At 47.9% G+C, this 20,582-nt stretch overlaps 3 protein-coding genes across 3 annotated transcripts in view; 2 read left to right on the plus strand and 1 right to left on the minus strand.

Moving 5' to 3' along the window:
- Positions 1-6,568, plus strand: part of UNC80 (unc-80 homolog, NALCN channel complex subunit) — a 107,627-nt gene extending 101,059 nt beyond the window's left edge. Inside the window, exons 61-64 of the mRNA XM_026047473.1 lie at positions 3,603-3,684; positions 3,846-3,957; positions 4,588-4,796; positions 5,593-6,568. Of these exons, the coding sequence (XP_025903258.1) occupies positions 3,603-3,684; positions 3,846-3,957; positions 4,588-4,796; positions 5,593-5,856 (667 nt within the window). The 3' untranslated portion in view covers positions 5,857-6,568. The remainder of the gene's footprint in view (positions 1-3,602; positions 3,685-3,845; positions 3,958-4,587; positions 4,797-5,592) is intronic.
- A 2,107-nt stretch (positions 6,569-8,675) lies between these two features.
- On the plus strand, positions 8,676-10,703 carry RPE (ribulose-5-phosphate-3-epimerase). Its single transcript, XM_026049864.1, has 6 exons — positions 8,676-8,797; positions 8,874-8,953; positions 9,021-9,160; positions 9,365-9,499; positions 9,649-9,735; positions 10,202-10,703. Exons 1-6 carry the CDS (start codon positions 8,676-8,678, stop codon positions 10,322-10,324), a joined length of 687 nt encoding a protein of 228 aa, XP_025905649.1. The 3' UTR covers positions 10,325-10,703.
- Positions 10,704-14,000: 3,297 nt separating this feature from the next.
- Positions 14,001-20,582, minus strand: part of KANSL1L (KAT8 regulatory NSL complex subunit 1 like) — a 50,307-nt gene continuing 43,725 nt past the window's right edge. The window contains exons 13-15 of the mRNA XM_026048069.1: positions 17,324-17,436; positions 16,363-16,522; positions 14,001-15,785 (exon numbers count right to left, since the gene is read on the minus strand). Coding sequence (XP_025903854.1) covers positions 15,537-15,785; positions 16,363-16,522; positions 17,324-17,436 — 522 coding nt within the window. The 3' untranslated portion in view covers positions 14,001-15,536. The remainder of the gene's footprint in view (positions 15,786-16,362; positions 16,523-17,323; positions 17,437-20,582) is intronic.

A 20,582-nucleotide genomic window follows, 5' to 3' on the forward strand; every position in this document is an offset into this window, starting at 1 on the left:
TTAAGTGTAAAGGAAGAAGAACAGTAACTTGTTTGGGAGTATATGAGCTGGAGTTCACCTGTGCTTTAGAAGAGTTCATTTATTCTCTGTTGGCCTTTGTGCATTAACCTCCTGTTCAGATGTCCTGGACACAGTGTGTATCTGCTACCATAATGGCTGGACAGACATGTGCACCATTTTAACAGACTCCTAAACCTCTGACCTTCCTTTGCTGTGTTTTGTGCTCCTCCTCTTTTTTTTTCCCCAACTGCGTATCACTACTCATGAAAATAACTTCATATTCATGAAACTTTATGTACTTCATTTCATATTTGTGAAAATAACTCAATGCTAACCTGATAAACTTTCTTTTAGCCGCTCCAACATGATTGACTGTCACTTCTGGTAGTGCTTGCAGCGCGTTTCCATGAAGTCAGTTTTATTTGCTCTTCCTTCACCAGTCTGTGCCCTAAATACCTAATGGAAGCACCATTGTTGCTGATGAAGAAACAGCCCCCCTCTGAGATGCTCTGGGAGTGATGGAGCAGCATTTTGGTGGGCAGGAAAATTTGCTGGTTTGTAATTCTCAAGTGCACCTGCTTTACATACTGGAACAAAACCCTTCATATCAATGGCATTAGCTAGCACAGGAGAGAAAGTTGCGTTAGGTGAAATGGCGTTCGATGCACGATTGCTTGGCTGGATTCCTCTAGGTTGACCGAAGACCAGTGTAGCCTGGATTGGTTCTGGTAAACAAGGAGAAACAGAGAAGGAGAAGGGCGGGTTTGCACAGAGCAGCATCCAGGCTGATTTTCACCAGAACAAGATCAGTAGTGCTGCTCTTTGACAGGAAACAAAGCCTCCTACATGAAATGTTATGTCAGGAAACTCAGTCACTCCTGCGAGATTTGCAGTCTTTATGTTTTTTCTCTTCCGTCTCTTTTCTTCTCGCCTTCAAAACTGGCGGGCAAAAGGCAAAAATACCACAAAAAAATGTGGGAGGGCTTGTGCTGTGCACAGGCAGCTCTGAGAAGCTCCACTGCCTCTGTCTGCCATTTGCCTGCAATAGATATCTACAATTTCAGCTCATTAAGATCATCCCAAATTATAGCAATTTGTATAATGATCGTATGTACTGGAAATAAACATCCACCAGCTTGCTAAACTCATTTCACTTGTGATAGAAGCCAGGTTTAAAATCCCAGCCTGCAGGAGGAAGACACAAAGTCCAGCTGTTTTGTGCTGCCCGCCCTGGTGTTCAGGGCACAGACTGTTCCACGGGCATCGCTGCTTCCCTCTGCTCTACTCTCTGTGCGCTCACTGCGCTCTCTAGCAATGACCTTTTTGAGGTGTTTCCATGATGCCTGTGAAACTGTCTTTTTTTTTTTTCATGACTATAAATAGCTGTTTACACTAATTATCACTATAGTCTTTCTGCTACAGACATTTAGCTCTCCTCACACATAGAAATAAGTCATCTTCAATCACAAATTGTAATGTTATTCTCAAAAGTTGAATAGAAAATTATTTTATAATACTTCTCTAGACAATCATAGTTGTTTTTCCTACTTAATTCATACACTGCTCTCAAAACAATCACTGGAGTAAGCTTTTATGTAATCCTTAAAAAAAAAAAAGTTTTACAAGCTATAATTTGAAGTAGTCTGGATTGTAAGTTTAGAGACCAATTTAAGCGCAGGCTCTTTGCTTTCATAACAAATAGTGTCACTTTTGGACCAAGCAGGGGCATTTGCTGCAGTCCGGGTCAAGGTCGCAGTCCTACCAACAGGAAGCAGCGTCCAGTACTCTGCCTACTCGTAGCGGGTGTTTGCGTGATGTCCAGGATGCTCGGTGGATAAATCACTGGTGTATAAATCATTTCAAAACCTGACGCAAAAGCTGGGTAATATATTCCAGGGGCTGATGATCTCATTTCAAAGAGCTGATAGAGAAAATGGCTCACATAGATCCAGTGTTTTTTTTTTTTCCCTCTGACTTGGAGCTTGCAGAAGGTCTTCCCTTGTTGCAGGCCATTGCAGTGAGACTGCTGAGGGCCTGGCTGGCACTAGAAGGCTCTGGTCAGACAATCAGAGGAGAGAGCGGCAGGGCTTAAGACAATGTTTTTCTACTGAAGTTGCCAGTTGCCTCCCAAGGAGAGGAAGCACACGGGTATGGTTCGGTGCCAGGTCTGTCTTTAGTGTAAACTGATAAGAGAGGAAGGAATAGGACTTTCCACTCAGTTAACAAGACTTTGACCTGAAGCAGAGCAGGAGCGCCCTCGTGGCCTGGGCCACCAGGCCTGCCCGGGCAGGGACTGCTGCCAAAGGGCAGCACGAGCAGCGCAGGAGACAGAACTCACCGAATCTCTTCACATCCTCTGTGTTTTTTCTGACTAACTCCTCAGCCTTGTTGTTGTCTCCCGCTCTGAGTAAGCTGGGCATTAAACCTGCACTCTGGTGATACTGAGCAACTCCAGGAGGATGCAAGGAAAACATCCACAGAATGATATCTTTTTTTAGATTAATGCGTGCCAAAGACAAAATGTATTCTGAGTCTTCAACAATGTCCACCAAATATAGCTGGAAGTTGCTTAAATAGGACACGTGGCTCAGTGGATTACAGTTTGTCCCGAATAAGCATCTGCCTCCTTTAAAAGAAGTCTATCTAAATGTTAGTTACTACTATAGCCATGTGTTTCGCAGACACAGGTCATTTAGCCAAGATGTTTTGTTACCAATTTTTAACTGTTTGTGGAGGAATAAGGAACTTTAGATTTTTTTTTTCTTTTAAAGAGGGGAAGGTTTTATATTTATTTTAAATAAATCAGTTCAACTAATCATCAGATTACTAATTTAATAATAGAATAAGTTGGTACCTAGCTGAGTGTCTTATTGCTAAAGATTCTGTTACTGGAGATTTTCAGATATTTTGTGTGCAGATACTAACAGCTAAGATATGTGTTTATGTATACATATATGTATTTATATGTATTTATATTTACTTGTATTTTTTATTCGTTAGCCTCAAAGAGACTTAAGGCTGCAAGTGTTGAGTGTGGGGCCTTGTTCACATAAATCATGCATCCATTATGTGAATGGATCCTTTGTCACTCTGTGTTTGTTTTCTGTTTGTTGACTTATATTGAAATTAAAACCAGATGACAAAATTGTGATGAGGCTGTGGGCTCTAATTGGGAGGGGGAAAACAGGCTTTTAAGACACGATCCTTGGAAAAGGAAAAGCAAACAGAGGTTTTGGGGTGAAGAAGCTGGTATTCTTGCCTTTGTTGATGAAGCCCATGTGGCAAAGGATGCAGAGAAGTGAGTGTTGTTCAATGGGATGCATCAATCAATGACTGAAAACTGAACTTTGCAGTTATTTACAGTTGGATGCTACCTGTGCGTGGCCAAGTCATGATTGCCATGACTCCTCTCACCCTTTCCTAAGCCCTGGAAGCCACAAGCCAACAGAAACGTCCCCCCATCCTTCAAAGACAGTATTGCTCTTTGAAGTGACTGTGCCATGAGTGGTTTATTTATTTATTTACTGTAGTCACAATTGCCAGGACCTGCTGATTATTCAGGGGGATTCTGTGCTTTGCCTAATGCTCTCACCATCTAACAGGGTGGCGAGTGTACAGAGCGAGCCGGGCCAGCAGAACCTTCTTCTGCAGCAGCCCCTGGGCAGGAAGAGAGGCCTGCGGCAGGTGAGAATATGGCATGGGTGGGCAAGACCCCTTCTTTCCTTCTGTTGCTCTGGCTCTTTTTTCTGCCCTGTGTTGGATTTGGAACAATGTGAATATAACCTGTCCCTTATGGGTTAAGGGCTTTGTAATATGTGATTATGACTCTTGCTTTCACTGTTTAGCTTCGAAGGCCACTTCTGTCCCGTCAGAAAACCCAAACTGAACCTCGTAGCCGTCACGGAGCTCGACTTTCAACCACGCGGCGGAGCATCCAGCCCAAACCAAAGCCTAGCGGTAGGGCAGTGCTGTGTTTGCAGAACTAGCACTTCATATTTTAAAGTAGAAAATACTGTGGTGTTGTTTTGGCTCTAAGGAAGAGTTTTAACGTGTTTGGAGAATAAATATGCTCATCTCATGTAGAAATAAGAGGCGCCATGTCTTACCAGCCTGCGTTTGGCTCAGGTTGGTGATGGCTGGGTTGTTACAATCTTGCTGTTCGCTACCATATTGGAAGCAAAGTCCCAGCAGTTTAATCCTTTTTTTTTTCCCTAATAAAAAAAAAAAAAAAGTCTCTTACATATTTGCCTCTTGGTTTTGCTCTTGTTGAGGGCAGTAACACCTTAACTCAAATGGGAACTCAGTCATTCTAAGATGGAAGGATGTTGTAGGTGACATTTATCAAACTGTGACAGAGAGAGGATGAATAATTTTCAGGAAATTCTTGCCTCTGGCATTGGCTTTAGAATAAGACTAGGGGTAAAAAGTTTGAACATTAGACTCCATTTAGACAGATTACAAAGATGGAGTGAACCATGAATGCTGCCCTATCTGTAACAACTCCAGGGATGCTCTCTTTGCTTTGTAGGCACTGTTTTCAGTCCTTAATCAGAACACTTTAATAGTGAATTTTCTGTATTTTTATAGCCTCAGTGGAGCAGAAGCGGTCAGTGACTTTCACTGAAGCCCAGCCGGAGGCAGCAGCGGCCCCCCTGAGCAGCCCCTCGGCCGCAGGAGCCCAGCAGCAGGGGAGCAGCCCCCCGGGGCCCGGCAAGCAGGGAGCTGTGGGGAACCCCCTGCTGACTTCCTCACCCGCCGTCGTCATTGCTGATCTCCACGGCCAGACCGCTGGGCAGGTAGCGGCACCGGTAGCTTCACCCCCGGGGCCTGCTGGTTTAAGTTGCAGGGGAATTGATAGGGAAAGGTGTGATGCGTCGTGACACAAGCTGGCTTGTGAGTGAAAGCAGCAGCACTCTGTGGGTCTCTCCTCTAAGCTGTCTGCTGCCCATTCCTCTGCTCTCATAACCACTGGCTTCTAGATGGTTGCAGTGATTCTTAATCTGCAAATATGTTTGCTGCATCTTCCCCATTCATTTTCCCATCACACACAAAGGCTCTTCCTACCCTGCTCGCTGCTTGTCTGCACAGCTTCTGCGTTGCAGGGGAGCTGAGTGTTTGCTAGACTGGCTCATCCTTAAGGAAGGATTCGTTTAAAAACTCATGACTGGTTTAGCAAAATATCACATTTCAAGAGAAGCTTGAACGTTTCTCTGTGTTGGGCGCCACTGAGGGCAGTGCAGGGACAACCACAATCATCATTCCGTTGCTGACATGGAGATCATGTTTATAAGCCCATATATCTAATGGATGAATGTTCTCTGCCATGGATGATGGTAAATGAAGATGCATGTTACAGAAAAAAATGCTCAAAAGGGAAATGAAGAAATACAAATGATGAAAATCAGCTGGTCTGGTCACCGCAAAAATACGCATCATGAGGGCAGAATTTTGATGATTGATAAATGCATGGTTCTTTAAAGTAAAAAGTAGTTATGGCAGAGAAAACATTTAATAGATGATTTCTTGCATTTTTCTTTCCCCCTCCTCCTTCTTCCGAGCTGTGGCCTGACTGCTGGCTCTGATCAATTCTAGAGCGAGGCCCTTTCTGCTGAGAAGGAAGAGGAGGAGGCCGTGGAGTCCCGGCCAGCCACGGAGCAGAGCAGCCCCCCTGTGCAGCTCTCGGACACCGAGGACTTCGCCGGCCTCGAGACTACCAGCCTGCTGCAGCACGGGGACACGGTGCTGCACATCAGCGAGGACAACGGCATGGAGAACCCCTTGCTGGCCACCCACTTCAGCTACACGCACGTGGAGCTCGGCGAGACCGACGTCGATCTGGATGAATCTCACGTTTAAGTCTGGGCAAGTGCAGTAAAGGGAGGAGGAAGAGAAACACCACCTTCTCCTTTGAGCCCCCTGGTAACTGATTGAAGCAAGAGCACTTTATTATCTGCCACAGCCGAACAGAGCTCACAGCCTGTTTGCTAGAGACTGGCAAATTCCTGTTTGTCAAATCTGTTTCAGTCTGAGGCGAGACTACAGGAGCAGAGGAGAATTTTTACGTAATTCTCAGGGTATGGGAGTGTGTGCAAGTACATGGGCCATGAAGCCTGTGTTGGCCATGTGGCAGCCGTGTACTGTGCTCATGATCAGCAGCTTCTCTGGGTAAGCAGTCCTGTACTGTAGGAGACAGAAAAAGGAAAAACCTCTTTGAGGTTGTACGCAGGGTTTATTTTTGTAGTTTTGGGGGAGCAGGGCTATATCCAAGGCCCTTAAAACTTGGTACTGACTGTCAAAATACTGACAAAAAGTACCAATCTGAAGCTTGATTTTTTTTTTCCAACTTGAGACCATTGTTTCTGACCTTGGAGTGGTTCGATCAGATTTTTTGTGTGTGTGTCACTGCAGACATTAGTTGAGTTTACTTTTGTCTCTGGATTTCATTCCTCTCTGTAAGATACTACCCTTGTGCTACAAAAATATTTGCCCTGTAAAGCTAAATACAGTGCATACCATAGGGAGGAATGCACATGCTGTGCACAGATATAGATGGGCAGGGGGCGAATGGTCTGCAGATGGTATAAATAGTCCTCGCTGTCCTGCTTTGAGGTACTGAGTAATTCATCCAGAGTGGTCAAAAAAACTCAAGAAAGCGCATCTGGAATGCCTGGACCTCCTGGTACCGAGCAACTGCTCCATTGATGCTGTCTTGTGTTCTTAGTTATAAGGATTTAAAGTAAATATTTAGATATGGAATTTTCATGTTCCTATATATATAAAAATATATATACACACACGCACATATATATGTACATTGTAAATGGAAAATGGGTATTGCAGGGCAGAAAGTTGATGAAAGAATCTATTTTTGTCATGTTGAGATTCTATTTGAAAAGGTTCCATTTTATGTACGTAATATCCTAGCTGCAAGTATTAGATACATCCATATCACATTTATGTGTAGGTGGTGAGGCCCTTGGAGGATCAGCTGAAGTCACGGCTCAGTTATGGTCTATGCTGCAGCATCGTGGCGTTAAACTGAAATGTGAATTTAGCCATTAGCTGCTATGGGCAAACTGCAGAGCAGCTGTCAAACAAGCCATGAAATCAAAAGCAATGCCCAAAGTTACCCTGTGCCTTGGGATTCATCAATATTGGAGTTTGTAATCATGGGGTTGCTGAGCATAGGAAAATCCTGAGATCATCCTGAGTTTCTACCATGTGCTAATTAAGAGATGGGGATTTTGAGGTCCTGAGGATTCATAGTATGAACATGTATGTCATAAAACTGTCTTTCTGAAGAGCCATCTCCCAGAAAAGACTCTCCAATCTCTTCAGAACTCTGAAATAGCTCTTCAAAACACTACCTTAGAGACGGCAGTCTCAGTGCTGTGGCACTGGAGAATTACTGTCCATCTGACTGAGGACACCCTCACGCTCTGCTGCTGTGTATTTGTCCTGTGGGGGGTACAGCGCCCATCAAACCTGAGCAGTGAGAGGACACAGCTCGTGCAGGCCGAACATCCCTCCCTGCTCGTGCAGTGCCCACCGCACAGGTGCTGAGTGGGCTCGGCTCCATTGCCTTACTGGGAGATGGAGCCTCAGCACGTCTTGAGAAAAGCAGGGACAGAGGAAAATATATGTGTGTGTGTGTGTGTGTGTATACATATGTGTATACTTACATACAGATTGAGCATTAACTGATGTTATTTCAAGGTGCGCAGGGTTTTGCAAAAGGAGGTAATTGGGTGTGTGTCTGGATGGCAGTGCCTCCAGGTGCTCTGGATGACAAGCAGCTTATTTTGCTGACCAAAAATTTGCTCTCCTGATTCTTCTCAGTGCGCTGGAGCCAGCACTGGTTACCTATCGGAGTCTGCTGTGGCTTAGCCGCTAGCATGGAGGTCACCCAGTCAATTCATTTGCTCGGTTTTCCTAGTGACAGTGAGGTGCAGGTGAAGGCAGCTTTGCTACCGGGTGCCAGGCAGGCTGGTGCCGGGCAGCGGGGTGGGAAGGAGGGCTCCAGCTGCAGGCTGGGCACATGGCTGAAACGCAGAGCACAGGGTGGGTTGTAGAGCATTTTCTGCTGATCCTGGGATGGAGGAATTCGCTTTGATGCCTCACCATGGTGTTTCATACTGATAGAAGAGTAACTGTGATCCACCTCATTGAGTTCAATGTGTGTGATAAATGTTTCCATTAAGGTTTCGCACTGTCACAGGCGAAGCCACAGTAGTAAGCCATAACAAGAACTAAAATGCCTCTTTTTAAAGTTTTATCCTGCTAGAAATCAATGCAGCTTATAAATGATGTAACCTGTACTTTAGCTTTATTATTCAGGTGGCCCAGTGGATGCCTTTGATTTTGTTAATGCTTGTTAAGAGACGCAGCTGCCGGGCGGGCCGGCCAGCCTCTGCTCGTGTTTCATGTCCGTGTCGGTGGCGCTTGCACTGTCCTAGCGCACGTGTCCTGTAGCCGTAGGCTCTGTGCTGTCTCCCTGTGCCCAAGCTGGTGTTTGTCTTTTCCGCTATGATAAAACAAGCAAAAACCGCTGCTGCTTCCTGAGTGCTGGGGCGGCCGCGGCGCCGCGCGCCTCACCCTCCCCGCGCGCCGCCCCAACGGCCGCGGGGGCGGTGCCGGCGGGCGGCGCATGCGCGCGGCGGCGGCGGGCGGCGGCCATGGCGTCGGGGTGCCGGATCGGGCCGTCCATCCTCAACAGCGACCTGGCGGCGCTGGGCGCCGAGTGCGGCCGCCTGCTGGACTGCGGCGCCGACTACCTGCACCTGGACGTGATGGACGGGTAACGGCCGCGGCGGCGGGCGCGCGCGGGCCGGCCCGGGCCGCCGCCTAACGCGAGCCTCTCCCGCGCCCCGCAGCCACTTCGTGCCCAACATCACGTTCGGCCACCCCGTCGTGGAGAGCCTGCGCAGGCAGCTGGGCCAGGAGCCCTTCTTCGGTAAGGCGGCGGGCGGGCACGGGCGGAGCGCGGCGCCGCGGCGCTGCTCACGCTGCCGCCCCTGCAGACATGCACATGATGGTGGCCAGGCCCGAGCAGTGGGTGCAGCCCATGGCTGTGGCGGGCGCCAACCAGTACACCTTCCACCTGGAGGCCACCGACAACCCGGGCGCGCTCATCAAGGACATCCGCGAGAACGGCATGAAGGTGAGGGGCCGGGGCCGGTGGGAAGCGTGCAGTGTCGCTGCTGCTGCAGCCCTGGCACGCCCTGGGTGCGCTCCACTTAGGAAATCCAAGCCTGGCTCCAAAGGAGCCCTCGCTGCAGCTGCGCTTACACATTTCCGCTTCAGTTCTTAGGTGTTGGCTCTGTTTTATTAAGCTACACCTGGATCTGTCGTGCCTCGTCCGTAGGTGGGGTTGGCCATCAAGCCTGCGACTACCGTTGAACAATTGGCTCCGTGGGCCAATCAAATTGACATGGCTTTGGTGATGACAGTAGAACCTGGATTTGGAGGGCAGAAATTTATGGAAGACATGATGCCAAAGGTAAACACATCCTCCCTGTTCTTACCTACTGACCTTGAAGTGAAGAGTGTAGTGATGAATAAAGCCTTACTTCAGTTTAAGAAACTACATGTTGCAGTGACCACTCAGTACAAGCTCCTGGTGCTAGACTTTGTTTTACCGGTTTGTAGGTTCAGTGGCTGAGGACCCAATTTCCCTCACTTGATATTGAAGTGGATGGCGGAGTGGGGCCTGACACCATCCATAAATGTGCAGAGGTAAGAGGCTGAAAGAACAGTGCTCGCAAACTGTTCACAGACACAGTCTTCTCTCAGAACCTAACTTTTTGAAGGTTTTACAGCATGTTTAGTTTTAGAAGGACCAGTAAGGCAGATTTAGTATCAAAATCCACTTCAGCTCTAAGGTATAATCTTGTGACTGTTTTTAATAGTAGCCACTGTACCATCCCCTAAGCTAGAGGGATGGTTTGTTTCCTGTATGCCCAGGTTCTAGTTTGTACTTGAAATGGGAGCAACAGTGAAGAAATTCAAGACGGCCTCTTTGGGACAAGCAGTCTTCTCCAAAATGGATTTGCTCTTGTACTTAGAGGCATGATACCTGTGTCCTAAAAGCATTGCTAGCTTGTGCTCCAGCCTGGAGTTCACTCCCTGGTTTTACAGCAAGAAGCTCTTTAAGAAATGCATCTGTTGCACGTTACTGAGTGGGTTGTTTAATATCCTCCAGGCAGGTGCAAACATGATCGTATCTGGCAGCGCCATTATGAAGAGCGCAGACCCCAGGTCCGTGATCAATCTCCTCAGGAACGTGTGCTCAGAGGCTGCTCAGAAGCGGTGCCTGGACCGATGAGACCTGCCCAAGCAGCGGTCAAGGCCCTGCGCGCGCAGGGAGCCCGGGTTTCTCGAGCATAAGGGAGGGCTGAATGATGTTAATTGTGGAAACGTGCTGCTGCTGAACAGAAAAATCATTCCTTTGCTGCACTGGAGAAAGCAGCAGTGAACAAACATTGTGGCTGTTTTTCAGGATTGGAAATGCAATGATTCGAACCTGTCTCTTGATTCTGTGGAGGCTAGTTTTGTAGTACAACCTGTAATGCTGACTGGAATGAACTAAAGGTCAGTCAGTTTTTGCTTGCTAGAGGAATGTAGCATCACAACATGCGATTTGTTGTGGAAGACTCTAATGCAGCTGCCTTCTGCTGTTTGTATTTTGTCGTTTGATCTGTGCATTCCTACCAAACTTTTGCAATGGCTGAATTAAACACTTATATTGGTGCGGTAAGTCTCTTCTAGCTGCCTCTCAAAAACTAGTTGTTTGGATTGTGAGTTCAGGAGAAGTGTGGCTTGATGGGACTAAAAAGCTTCATGCACAGATTTTTCCCATTTGTTTTTACTGCACAAACCACAGGCTGTTTAGTACTTGACCTGCGCTCAGGCTCACAGCTCAGCTTATACCTTCAACCAGGTGACAGACAGGTAAGTGGATTCTCAGTCTCTACAAGTAGCTAGTTGAGACCGTGCTGACTGAAACCCCAGGAGCAGTGGGAATCCACGAGCAGAAGATTCTTGCTCTAAAGGCCTACAGGCAGCTGATGTGCTCTGTCCTTGCCCAGAGCCTCCTCACTGTGTACTTCATCATGGAGTCAGTGCTCAGGACAAGGGCTGCCTGGAATGTCATCTAACTCAGGTGCTTTCAGTGGGAGCAGGTTGCAACTGTAAAGAAGTTTAATTTTAGGTTTTCTTACCTTCTGTTTGTTTCCCAGAACTTGCTATCTACTTTAGTTTCTATTCAGGCCAGTTAAAGGGAGATTTAAACCCCAGCAGATGATGACCTCAGTGGTGTATTTTCGATAGGCCTGCTTCCTGTGGCCCTAGTGAGCATTGCTGACTCCTTTAATATTTTACAGCATTCTAGTCGGTATGTTTTTTGTGTAAGTTGTAATTATAGGAGTGTTGCAAACGATCTGTTGCACAGCAGCAAACAGATCTGCTGTCCCTAAAGCAAAGCAGCTGGTGCCCTACCAAGTGCTGAGGTGGTGCTAGTGGATGCACTCCCTGCTACTGTGGTCAGGAACTGTGAGGGCTCCCAGCAGCAGGCAGCCAGGATGAGCCTCTCTGAAATGGCTGAGCAACTTCTCTTTTCCTGCCGTTAGTTGTGGCTTAGATGAACAAATGTGGTTGCTTCCTATTTCCCCCATCTTCACCCCTATATGAGAAGTAGCAAAAGACAAATGGAGTCACCTGGGGCCACCACCTGGATGGCATCTTTCAGAAGGTGGCTGTGGGGAGACACAAGCTTGGCAAAGGGTTCGCAGAGCTTCCAGCTGTGTTGAAGCAGCTCTTCCTGCTTCTGGAACAAGCTGTTTAGAGCCTAGCATACTGTGTATATAAAAGCAGTCTAGTCTCCTCTATTTAAAATGCAGACTAAGCAGTCACAAACCACAGCTATGAGAAAGGTAGCTCTTAACTCAGAAATGTGGCTTTTCATGACTGAAAGCAGTGGCAGTATTCCCGCCTCCTGCATCTGACCTCAAGCTAATTACTATTTTTTAATAATTTGGGGGGGGGAAAAAAAAAAGTGCCAGTTACCTGCATGCGCTGTGCTTTGTTCTGAGCAAGGAACCACGGAGTTCCTCACGGAACGTTTTCTTCCAAAGGGTTTGCTCACCTCTTTGCCATTGTTTTTAATTGGATAGTTGACAGCCTGCACTTCTGTTCAGTCTTAAATTAGCACTGTGCAAGATAGAAGTTAAATACAGAGGAATACAGAATTTGGCACCTGTACTTAACATCTCATTCAGCTCCGGCATGTGGAGATGAAGCAAGTGTTTAAACCCTCAGAGCTGCAGGCAAGAGGACAAAAATTTCAATTCTCAATTGAAAGTGGTAAATCAAGCACGAGGGAAGTAGCGTTCTCTATAGGCTGCACTACCCAAGTTTCATGCTGCATAATTTCAGAGCCAGCCTTTGTAATACTTTTGGTCACAGCACCGCAAGCAGCACTAACAGCTAACAAATAGCTTTTTTCCTTTTTTGAAAAGCAGTAAACAAGCAGGGGTTTGTTGCACGTTTTATGTCTCAATGACCACGGCTTGGAGCTCTTGGCCTGCTCGCACTACCAGCATTCCCAGGACACCCGGATTCACAAACTACCGAGGTGGAGTTGGGGACCAGCTCCTCACAGAGCCCAGCTGCAGGCTTGTGTGCTACCATCCAGCGCAGGGCAGCAGTGTGGAAACAGGACGTGAAAGGTGGGGGATGGCCCTGTGACCAAGTTCCACCAAGCAGCTTTTCTAACCCTGTGCCCAGAGCAGCTCTGTCCCTCCCGGCAGCTGGACAGGAAGGCAGCCCGTGGCAGCCGTGCTGGGCTGAGCAGCGCAGCCAGGAGCTGCCCAGAAAGCCTCTCCTCCGGCTGCACTACCTGCAGCGTTACCTGCGGCACATCCGGTGCTGCCCCTGCGAGACGGAGGCTGCGGGAGGCAGGAGGTCCCATCCCCCCCACCGCTGACCCACGCCTCTCACCTGCCGGCCGCGGCCTGCCCCGTAGGAACACGGAGAGTGGCGGGTCGGGTAGCGGAATCGCTCGGGCGCGGCGGTTGTGGCTCTCACAAGCAGCTCTCCTTGTCACGGCCCTCACCATCTGCTGCAGCAAGGCCAGCGAGAGGCAAATGCTACAGAAAAGATTTCTGACCATGGAACAGGTAGGTGTGACCAAACAAACATTTTTAAAATTAGTCCTGTTTAGAGGTTGGTTGTTTTTGCTGGCTCCCATCTATCTTTGCCATGCTTTTAATGGCTGCAGTGTGAGGCACTACCAGTTTGACACAGGAGCTAGCTCAAAGCACCTGGAGCCAGGACAGGGGGAAGGGGTTTCCATGCTCCTACCAGGAAGCCCTTATAGGGGCCCTGCTGCTGGCAAGGTGGCAAGCAGCTGCTTTAGTCCCGAGATGGACCCAACATGGGCCTGTGCCTGCGCAGGGCACCACCGCTGCTTTCCAGTTCACTACCTGGACCAAATGTGGTCCTCCTCCTTTCTCAATTTTCTTGTTGCCTCACTTCAACATTTTTTTTCCCCAGTTAGACAAACACTCCTTACTTTAAAAGACTGGACTGCATTTCCATTTCCTGTTTATGCCTGCAGGTGACCACCTCAGGCATCCAGCTGGCTGCTGTGCTTTGTTGCAGCTCTAAACTGCAGAAACATCTCGCACTGCCCCAGGGATGAGGCAGAGCAGAAAGCCTGGACCTTAGAGCAAAGCGCCACGGCGGCTCCATGGGATGTCCAAGTGAGTGCACAAAGGTAGGGGAGCCCTGCAGAGCATCCCAGGCACTCGGCTCCAGCAACAGCAGCCAGAAAGGGAAGACTCACCTGTGAGCTCAGCCAGGAGCTTTAGCCTCAGAGCCCTGCTTCGCACCACAGCCCCTGGCAGGTTGCAAAGCCCCTCCCAGGCCAAGCCCGGCTCTGTGCCACGGGGAAGCATCACTGCTTTCAAAAGGCTGTCGCCATTCAGACTTTGTACACCATGTATAGAAATAACTTTTAATTAAAAAAACAACCTTGCATCAAAGATTATTGTATCAGACATTGAAGCAAGATTCAAGTTTAAGACAAACCAGTGTTAAAAAAGTGTTTAAAAAATAATCAGAATGTGCAATGAACTACAATGTAGCAATAGGTGGTAGTGTTGAAACTTTACTGAACTGTTTTCAGATGTCCAGTGTATATTTCCTGTCATTTTGACAAAAAAGAAAGGGGGGGGGGGGAGAGGGAAAAAGGTATTGACATTAAAATCGGGTCATCTGTCCAGTGCCATTCAGTTCCATATATTCAAGTGGAAAAAAATTTTGCACAAAAACAGAGACTCCTAAAATTGCCTTCAACTGTTCTCCACAGAAAAACTTGACTCATTATCCTTACATTGATGCTTAATCTTTGTTAGCATCTCTTGCCATTGCAGAGACATTCCAAACAAGGCTATTTAGATGCAAGTTTAAGCAACTGGCTTTTGTTTCCTCACTGTGAACTGTCTGGGAAATTAGACATCTTATCTCCACTCACAATGGAAAGTTTTGGGTTTTGATTCTTTATTGGTCTTCTAGGCATCAAGCCTCTTTTCAGCTACTCACCAAATGTTGGCTTACTCACGAGACTCTTGGAAGGCACTGCACAGAAATTTGAACAAGACTGTGTCTTTAAAATATTAAAAGCAAACTGCTGAGTCTCATTTGCGCCTGAAGGTCTAAGGAAGCAAGATGACCCAAAACGAGGTTCAAAAAGAGCTGCATCACTGATTTGCCTTGACTCCTCCTTCCTTCTGGTTCTCTACACCCACATGACAAACAGAAACATGACTTTTGGAGTAGCAGATATATCAACTATTGAAATACAGTGGACTATGTCTATCTTATTGCTTGAGGACATCTATATGAAACATGCCCTGGCACTACTGAGAGCTGAGTAACATTTTAAGCTAGATGCAAGGCCTCCAGAACTCCTGCTTTAAACTTATGGTTCTCACCTATCCCTATAGTATGCACGGATTACACACATGCATTTAAAGGAGGCAGATTTTTGCCACAAGTTCATGCCACACAAGAAAATAATCAGGAAATTGTCCCTTCTCTGTATTTTTTTCATGTAGTTTTTCTGTGTTCAGTTGAAATTTTTTAAGGTGGACAGCATATCCTGTTGTACCAGGATCCACTAGAACCAAACGGCATTGAATACAAGCAAAACAAAAGGATGATGATTATTAACAAATGTGGCAATATGACAACAGAAGGCAGTGAATGGTGCCAGCAATTTATGTGCGCCCACTCCCGACATTGGGAATATTAGACTTCCAGCTTGAAATAATTACTTTCTCTTGGGGTTCAGGAAGAAGAAAGTGTTGTCTTTGGGATTTATCCTGCCTGTTACAAAGCAAGAAAGAAAATATATTATGTGCGGCTAACGTACAGGTTTTGAATTGTGCTGTCATATCTTGTGTGAACAAGAGAGATTTTACCTTACACTTTTCTCCACCTTATCTGGCTTTCTTAATGAACCACATTATTCCCTGTCACCTTTGTTTTCTCGTGTTGCTGACTCCCAGGCAAACATTTTCGCAGTCTTCTGGCTCTTCTGTGGATTGTTTTTTTGGTAGATGGCCCTTGTCTGGCAAAGCAGTGGGTGTACAAGAAGTACAGAGAGAGTCGCTGGGGAAAGCTGCACTTGACATTTCAGTTGGATTCGTTACTTGATCTTGGCACAGTAAAGCTTCTACCTCTTCATCTTTTAGTGGAAAAACTCGAGGTTCCCACAGTCCAGACTGAAAGGAATAGAAGGTAGGAGTGGGGGATGAAAAAGAGAAAGGGGAGGGAAGGGATTTCAGTTGAGTCTTAACTCATCAGCCATGTACAGAATGATGTGCTATCAAATAACAAATGGGCATCACTCTTTGTAGTGTTTGCAGGGCTCTTCAGATAAAAAATGCACAGCAGCTTGAGACAGCGCTGAGCTACTAGCAGAGCTGCAGCTGAACAGGAACAGGCACAGGGCAGGAAGGGGCAGCGCCCTCCGTCCATGGGGCCAGACCACGAGGGCACCTGCGCCCATAACAATGAGGCCCGGAGGCCCTGCCAAGAGCCCCGAGAAAAGCCGCGGTGTCCCTGAATCCAGGCCTGCCATCCTCACCCCTTAAGCATGTGCTGTGTTTGCTGAGCAATAGAAGCTCGTGGACTTCATTTATATGGGACAGTTCAGCTAGTTCTGAACAGGAGTGCTCTGCTCAGTCCACACCAACTAGGGCGAGAGCCTGCGATTCTCATAGATTCACCTTGTTTCAAGTTATGATCCAGTGGGCCCTGCAGCCTTGCCCACACCTGGAAGCTACTCTGAGCACCTACCTTTGCTTCCTGGCTCTCCCCGCAGGGCTGTGTGATCCCTGAACAAGGAGCCCCGTGGGCTTCGTGCGCTGGCTCGGGAGCAGGGTCGGGAGCGCTGCCCTGCACGTCTCTCTGCACCGCATCATGGCTGTGTCGCCCATCAGCGTTTTTGCTGTACGACCTGGCAGGGAAGCAAGGAGAGGTTTAAGCCCTAGACCCTGTACAAAGTGGGGACAGCTCAGCTGTCCTGCTCACAAAACCAAGCCAAGGCAAAGGGGGCTCTGAATGGAGCTAATGGGCCTGAACAGGGCTGCAGTGCAGCCGGTGGCTGCTCCCACCTTTGTGCCTTGCTCCACACGCTCCCCCACAACCACAGCTCTGGAGCGCAGAGGTGTGAGAGCCACGGGCTGCTCCTGCTTACGGGACATGGCATCTCCCGGGGGCCTGCACAGGCAGCTGGAGAAGGAGCAGCAGTGCCCCACATCCCCCCCCTTCCCCACCTCCACTCTGCCACCGCACGCCAGCTCCCCTGCCTGCTATGGCCTGTAGCTGCCCTCTCAAAAGCAGCCATAGAATTTGTTGTCATAAAATAGACCCAGTCTTTAATGCAAGTCGGAACTTGATATAAAACACTGAAATGCATTGCTAAATGAGGGGTGAAAGCTGACTTGTTCTTTCAGCTAAGGCCAGTCAGTGAAGAAAGGCTCCAGTTACTACAGTCAGGGGCTTTAAGGCTGTAATAACCCAGAGCAGCACAAGGCAGCAGGACAATGCTTTTAGTACAGGAATGCACCCCCCCCCCAATACGGGATCACTACTATACTTACAGAAAAATTTGGACCATCTGGCACACCTGCTTCAGAACAACTCCCCTTTCAGCTGCAGCCCCCTGTCTAGCAGTGTTCCTGGCAAGCTACTGAACGGGCCTGGCCGCCGCCGGCTCCGTAGGGATGCCCTCACCCAAGGAAGCCAGTGCACCTGCCTGCTGTTCCTCCTGGGCCAGCGGCTCTGCTCCCACAGCGACCACCGCGCGCGCTCCCGCTCTTCGTACTTGGCGTGACGCAAGGCAAAAACTTCATCCGACAGATCCTCTAGCTGTAATGACAAAAAAGGGAACGTGGCTGCTGTAATTACAAACATCACTGCAAACAGACAGCTGATATGATGCATAATTCTGTGCAGATGGGGGGGGTCACCAAATGAGAGAAAACAAGGTAATATTTGCAGTATATGTATAAAGGCATGTTTAAAAAAAAGCATTCAGCCATCAAAGCCCCGGTATTAGGAGGGGGTATGGTAGAGGGGGAGCATACTCTCGTATTTCTTTGATGTTTTTGGTTGACTTGAATGGCTATACAAGTTGTACCCCAATGCAACTAACCTGTTTTTTTTTTTTTTTTCCCTCTTGTGGATGACAGGAAATGAAGAGGCCAGTTATCCATCAGCGCCTCAAGTGGGCGTGGAAAGCACAACCAAGCAGCACCCCTTGGGTTCCCAAGGCCGCTGCCGGAGGCAGCAGTATCCGCCAGGTGCTCTCCACGCAGGGAGGAACCAGGGACAGCAGGGGCTCCAAGAGCAACCCAGCAAACCTGAGGTGCTGCATTCCTGCCACGAACCCAGCCATGAACCGGTGTGTGCTCCCAAGTGCCATCCCGAGGAACCGCTCTGCTCGCCTCCAGGACAACCAACAGGAGCCTCATGCGCTCAGTGAAATAAGAGCCAGCTTTTAGGCCAAACTCCTCTGATGCAGACACCAAATCTGACCCTCACTTTGAAGGAGCCAAAATCTTCCTTTTCTTTTTGGCAGTGCACCAGGACTGCTGCTCAGACACAGCTGGGCAAGGAGCACTTGGCCTCCATACAGGATGGGCCAAGGCTGGACCCTTTGCTGGCCAAGTTCACATCTATTTCCAAGAGCTCTAAACCTTTCAGAGGTCACTTTAAAAGCTGGAGTGGAGAGGCACGGCACAAGAGAGCTACAGTGGCAGCTTTTACACCAGCTGCTCCCGACTCCAAAGCAGAGCAAGTCTGGGGATGATGAACTCTGGGCCACAGCAGTTGTAAAGTTGCACTGCCAGAGCTGCCCTGGACAGCAGAACCACACCAAGAACTAGAGGTCAGGCAAAATCAAGTTTTATGTAAGAATAAAGTCTCAGGCCTGTCATGCAAGCAGTGATGCTCCTCATGTGATCCTGTTTGACAGACCAGGGGCACAACCGCCGCTCCCTCACTGCGGTGCCCCAGAGAGCGCCTCACACCAACGGCTGCACCCTCAGGGCTGCAGGGAACCGAGAGCCCTTACGGATGACTCAGCCACGTCGCATGGTCCAGCGATGCCACGAGAAGCAAAAAGATCAAGTCTTACGTTCACTCTTCAGCTTCCTGGGCAACAATCATAAACCATAGAAACACTTAGACAAAACTAATGACGCCAAGAATTATTCCAAAGTATTTGCCATTACTGAAACAGACAACTGCAAAATAAACTTGATTGTGTCTTTACAAACATGCCTTGCCAGGAACTTTAACCTGGGCAAAAGGAATTAGAAACAAAGGAAGACAGGAAAAGCCCTAACACACCCTTCCATGAATTAAAGCAACACTGCACTGCAAAACCCAACACGCAGACCAGGAAACTCAGATGCTCTATTTCCAAAAAATTAACTATGTTCAGCATGAGCAATGGAAAGGACACAGCTTGTAGCCCAGCTTTTTACTGCCCAACTTTTAAATGCCTGTCCTTGTAGGGCAAAATTTCCAGAAACAAAAGTAGCCATCCAGAAAAGGTAAGCTTTTTGTACTCGACGAATGCCACCGCAAACAGGCCTGACTTTCGGGAGGTGCCAAGCTCTCATCCTCAGACTGACATCTACATGACCAATTTGGGACCCCCCCCCCACATTTTTCTCTTAAGTCATAGAACTGCTGGGTGCAAGTCTCTTGCTCTGATGCAGGCTGCTGCACTGGGACACTTTTAATGAAATGAAGTGGGAGAAATCCCTAAACTGATGTTTGATACAAGGAGAAATCCAGAAATTTTAATTTTAGCCACTCAGAAACCAGGCAGAAATGAATCTTTTCTGTGACAACTCCAAAGGGGACTAGACAGTGGAATGCTAAGAGAAGGATTACCTTATATAAAAACCAAGTATATCTTATGTTCTCATTGCTCCCTGGTCATTCACAGATAATTTACTGAAGCTTCCCTGAAATCCATACAAGGAACAATCTCAAGGGCTTGAGAGAGAGCATAAGAAAGGTATTGCTTTTCTTTCATCTTTCTTTGTTTTCCCCTTCTCTGAGCTTACTCAGTAACAAATCTAACTGAGCCTAAAACCTAGAGCAAAGTGGCACAGCTGTGATCAGCCATGCCAAACTACCTTGTTTTTCTGTACTCAGAAAGCATGCAAATCAGTGAATACGATCCTAAAAGAAAGGAGGAAAAAAAAAAAAAGGCAAAGGACGATTTACACAGGACCCTTCGCATTTTTCTCTGGTCAGACATCTCTCCTCGCTCGCTCTAGCCATGACTGCCAGACACTATGGGAGCACTGAACCACAGCAGGAGGCCAAGCTGCTTTATTGTACTCTACTTTTCAAGTATTTCCTGGCCAAAGAAATGAATCACACAGGCTCAACTAGTAATTCCAAACATAAATGCACTGGGAGAGCTATTAAACAAGGGATGAGCAGGAAGACTTTAGAGAGAGACACTTCCAAGTCCATTCATTTTAAAGTACATATGACACAGTGTCTGCATGGCACTCTGCTCCAAAAGAAGATAGGGAAGTTTTCCTGCTAACAGACAGTCCCAAATCTGAAGGCAGGTGTGCAGGTGACAAATCAGACCACCACCACGATATTCATGTTTGTAAGGGACAGCGTACAGCCCAGAGTACACATAAAGAAGGGAAACTGAAGCAGGACACTGCACATTGAAGAAGAAACTGAGAAAACCTGCTGGTCCCAGAGGCAAAGTGCCAGATGAACCCCTAGGAGCAGCAGGCCATGGGAGGTGTCCGTGAAAGAAGATAGGACAGCAAAGCAGCCACTACAGCACCGGTACCGCTGAGGAGAGCGTCACGCTGGGACACCAGCACCAGAGGCACCAGGGCTGGGAGCACTGAGGTGCAACCAAAGGGATCTCCAGGAACCTGTGTCTGCCCCTCTGCAGCGACAGCAAGGGACGGATGAGCCAAGTGACCAAGGGAACGGGCCATCTCCTGTTGGCCAACGGGCAG

Source organism: Nothoprocta perdicaria, unplaced genomic scaffold (genome assembly GCF_003342845.1).
Source record: "Nothoprocta perdicaria isolate Ctin4 unplaced genomic scaffold, notPer1 scaffold_11, whole genome shotgun sequence".
Taxonomy (NCBI): domain Eukaryota; kingdom Metazoa; phylum Chordata; class Aves; order Tinamiformes; family Tinamidae; genus Nothoprocta; species Nothoprocta perdicaria.

Coding starts and splice junctions, on each gene's coding strand:
- RPE (XM_026049864.1), top strand. CDS start 8,676: ATGGCGTCGGGGTGCCGGATCGGGCCGTCCATCCTCAACAGCGACCTG. Junction 8,954..9,020: donor GGGCCAGGAGCCCTTCTTCG/GTAAGGCGGCGG, acceptor CCGCCCCTGCAG/ACATGCACATGATGGTGGCC. Junction 9,161..9,364: donor TCCGCGAGAACGGCATGAAG/GTGAGGGGCCGG, acceptor CCTCGTCCGTAG/GTGGGGTTGGCCATCAAGCC.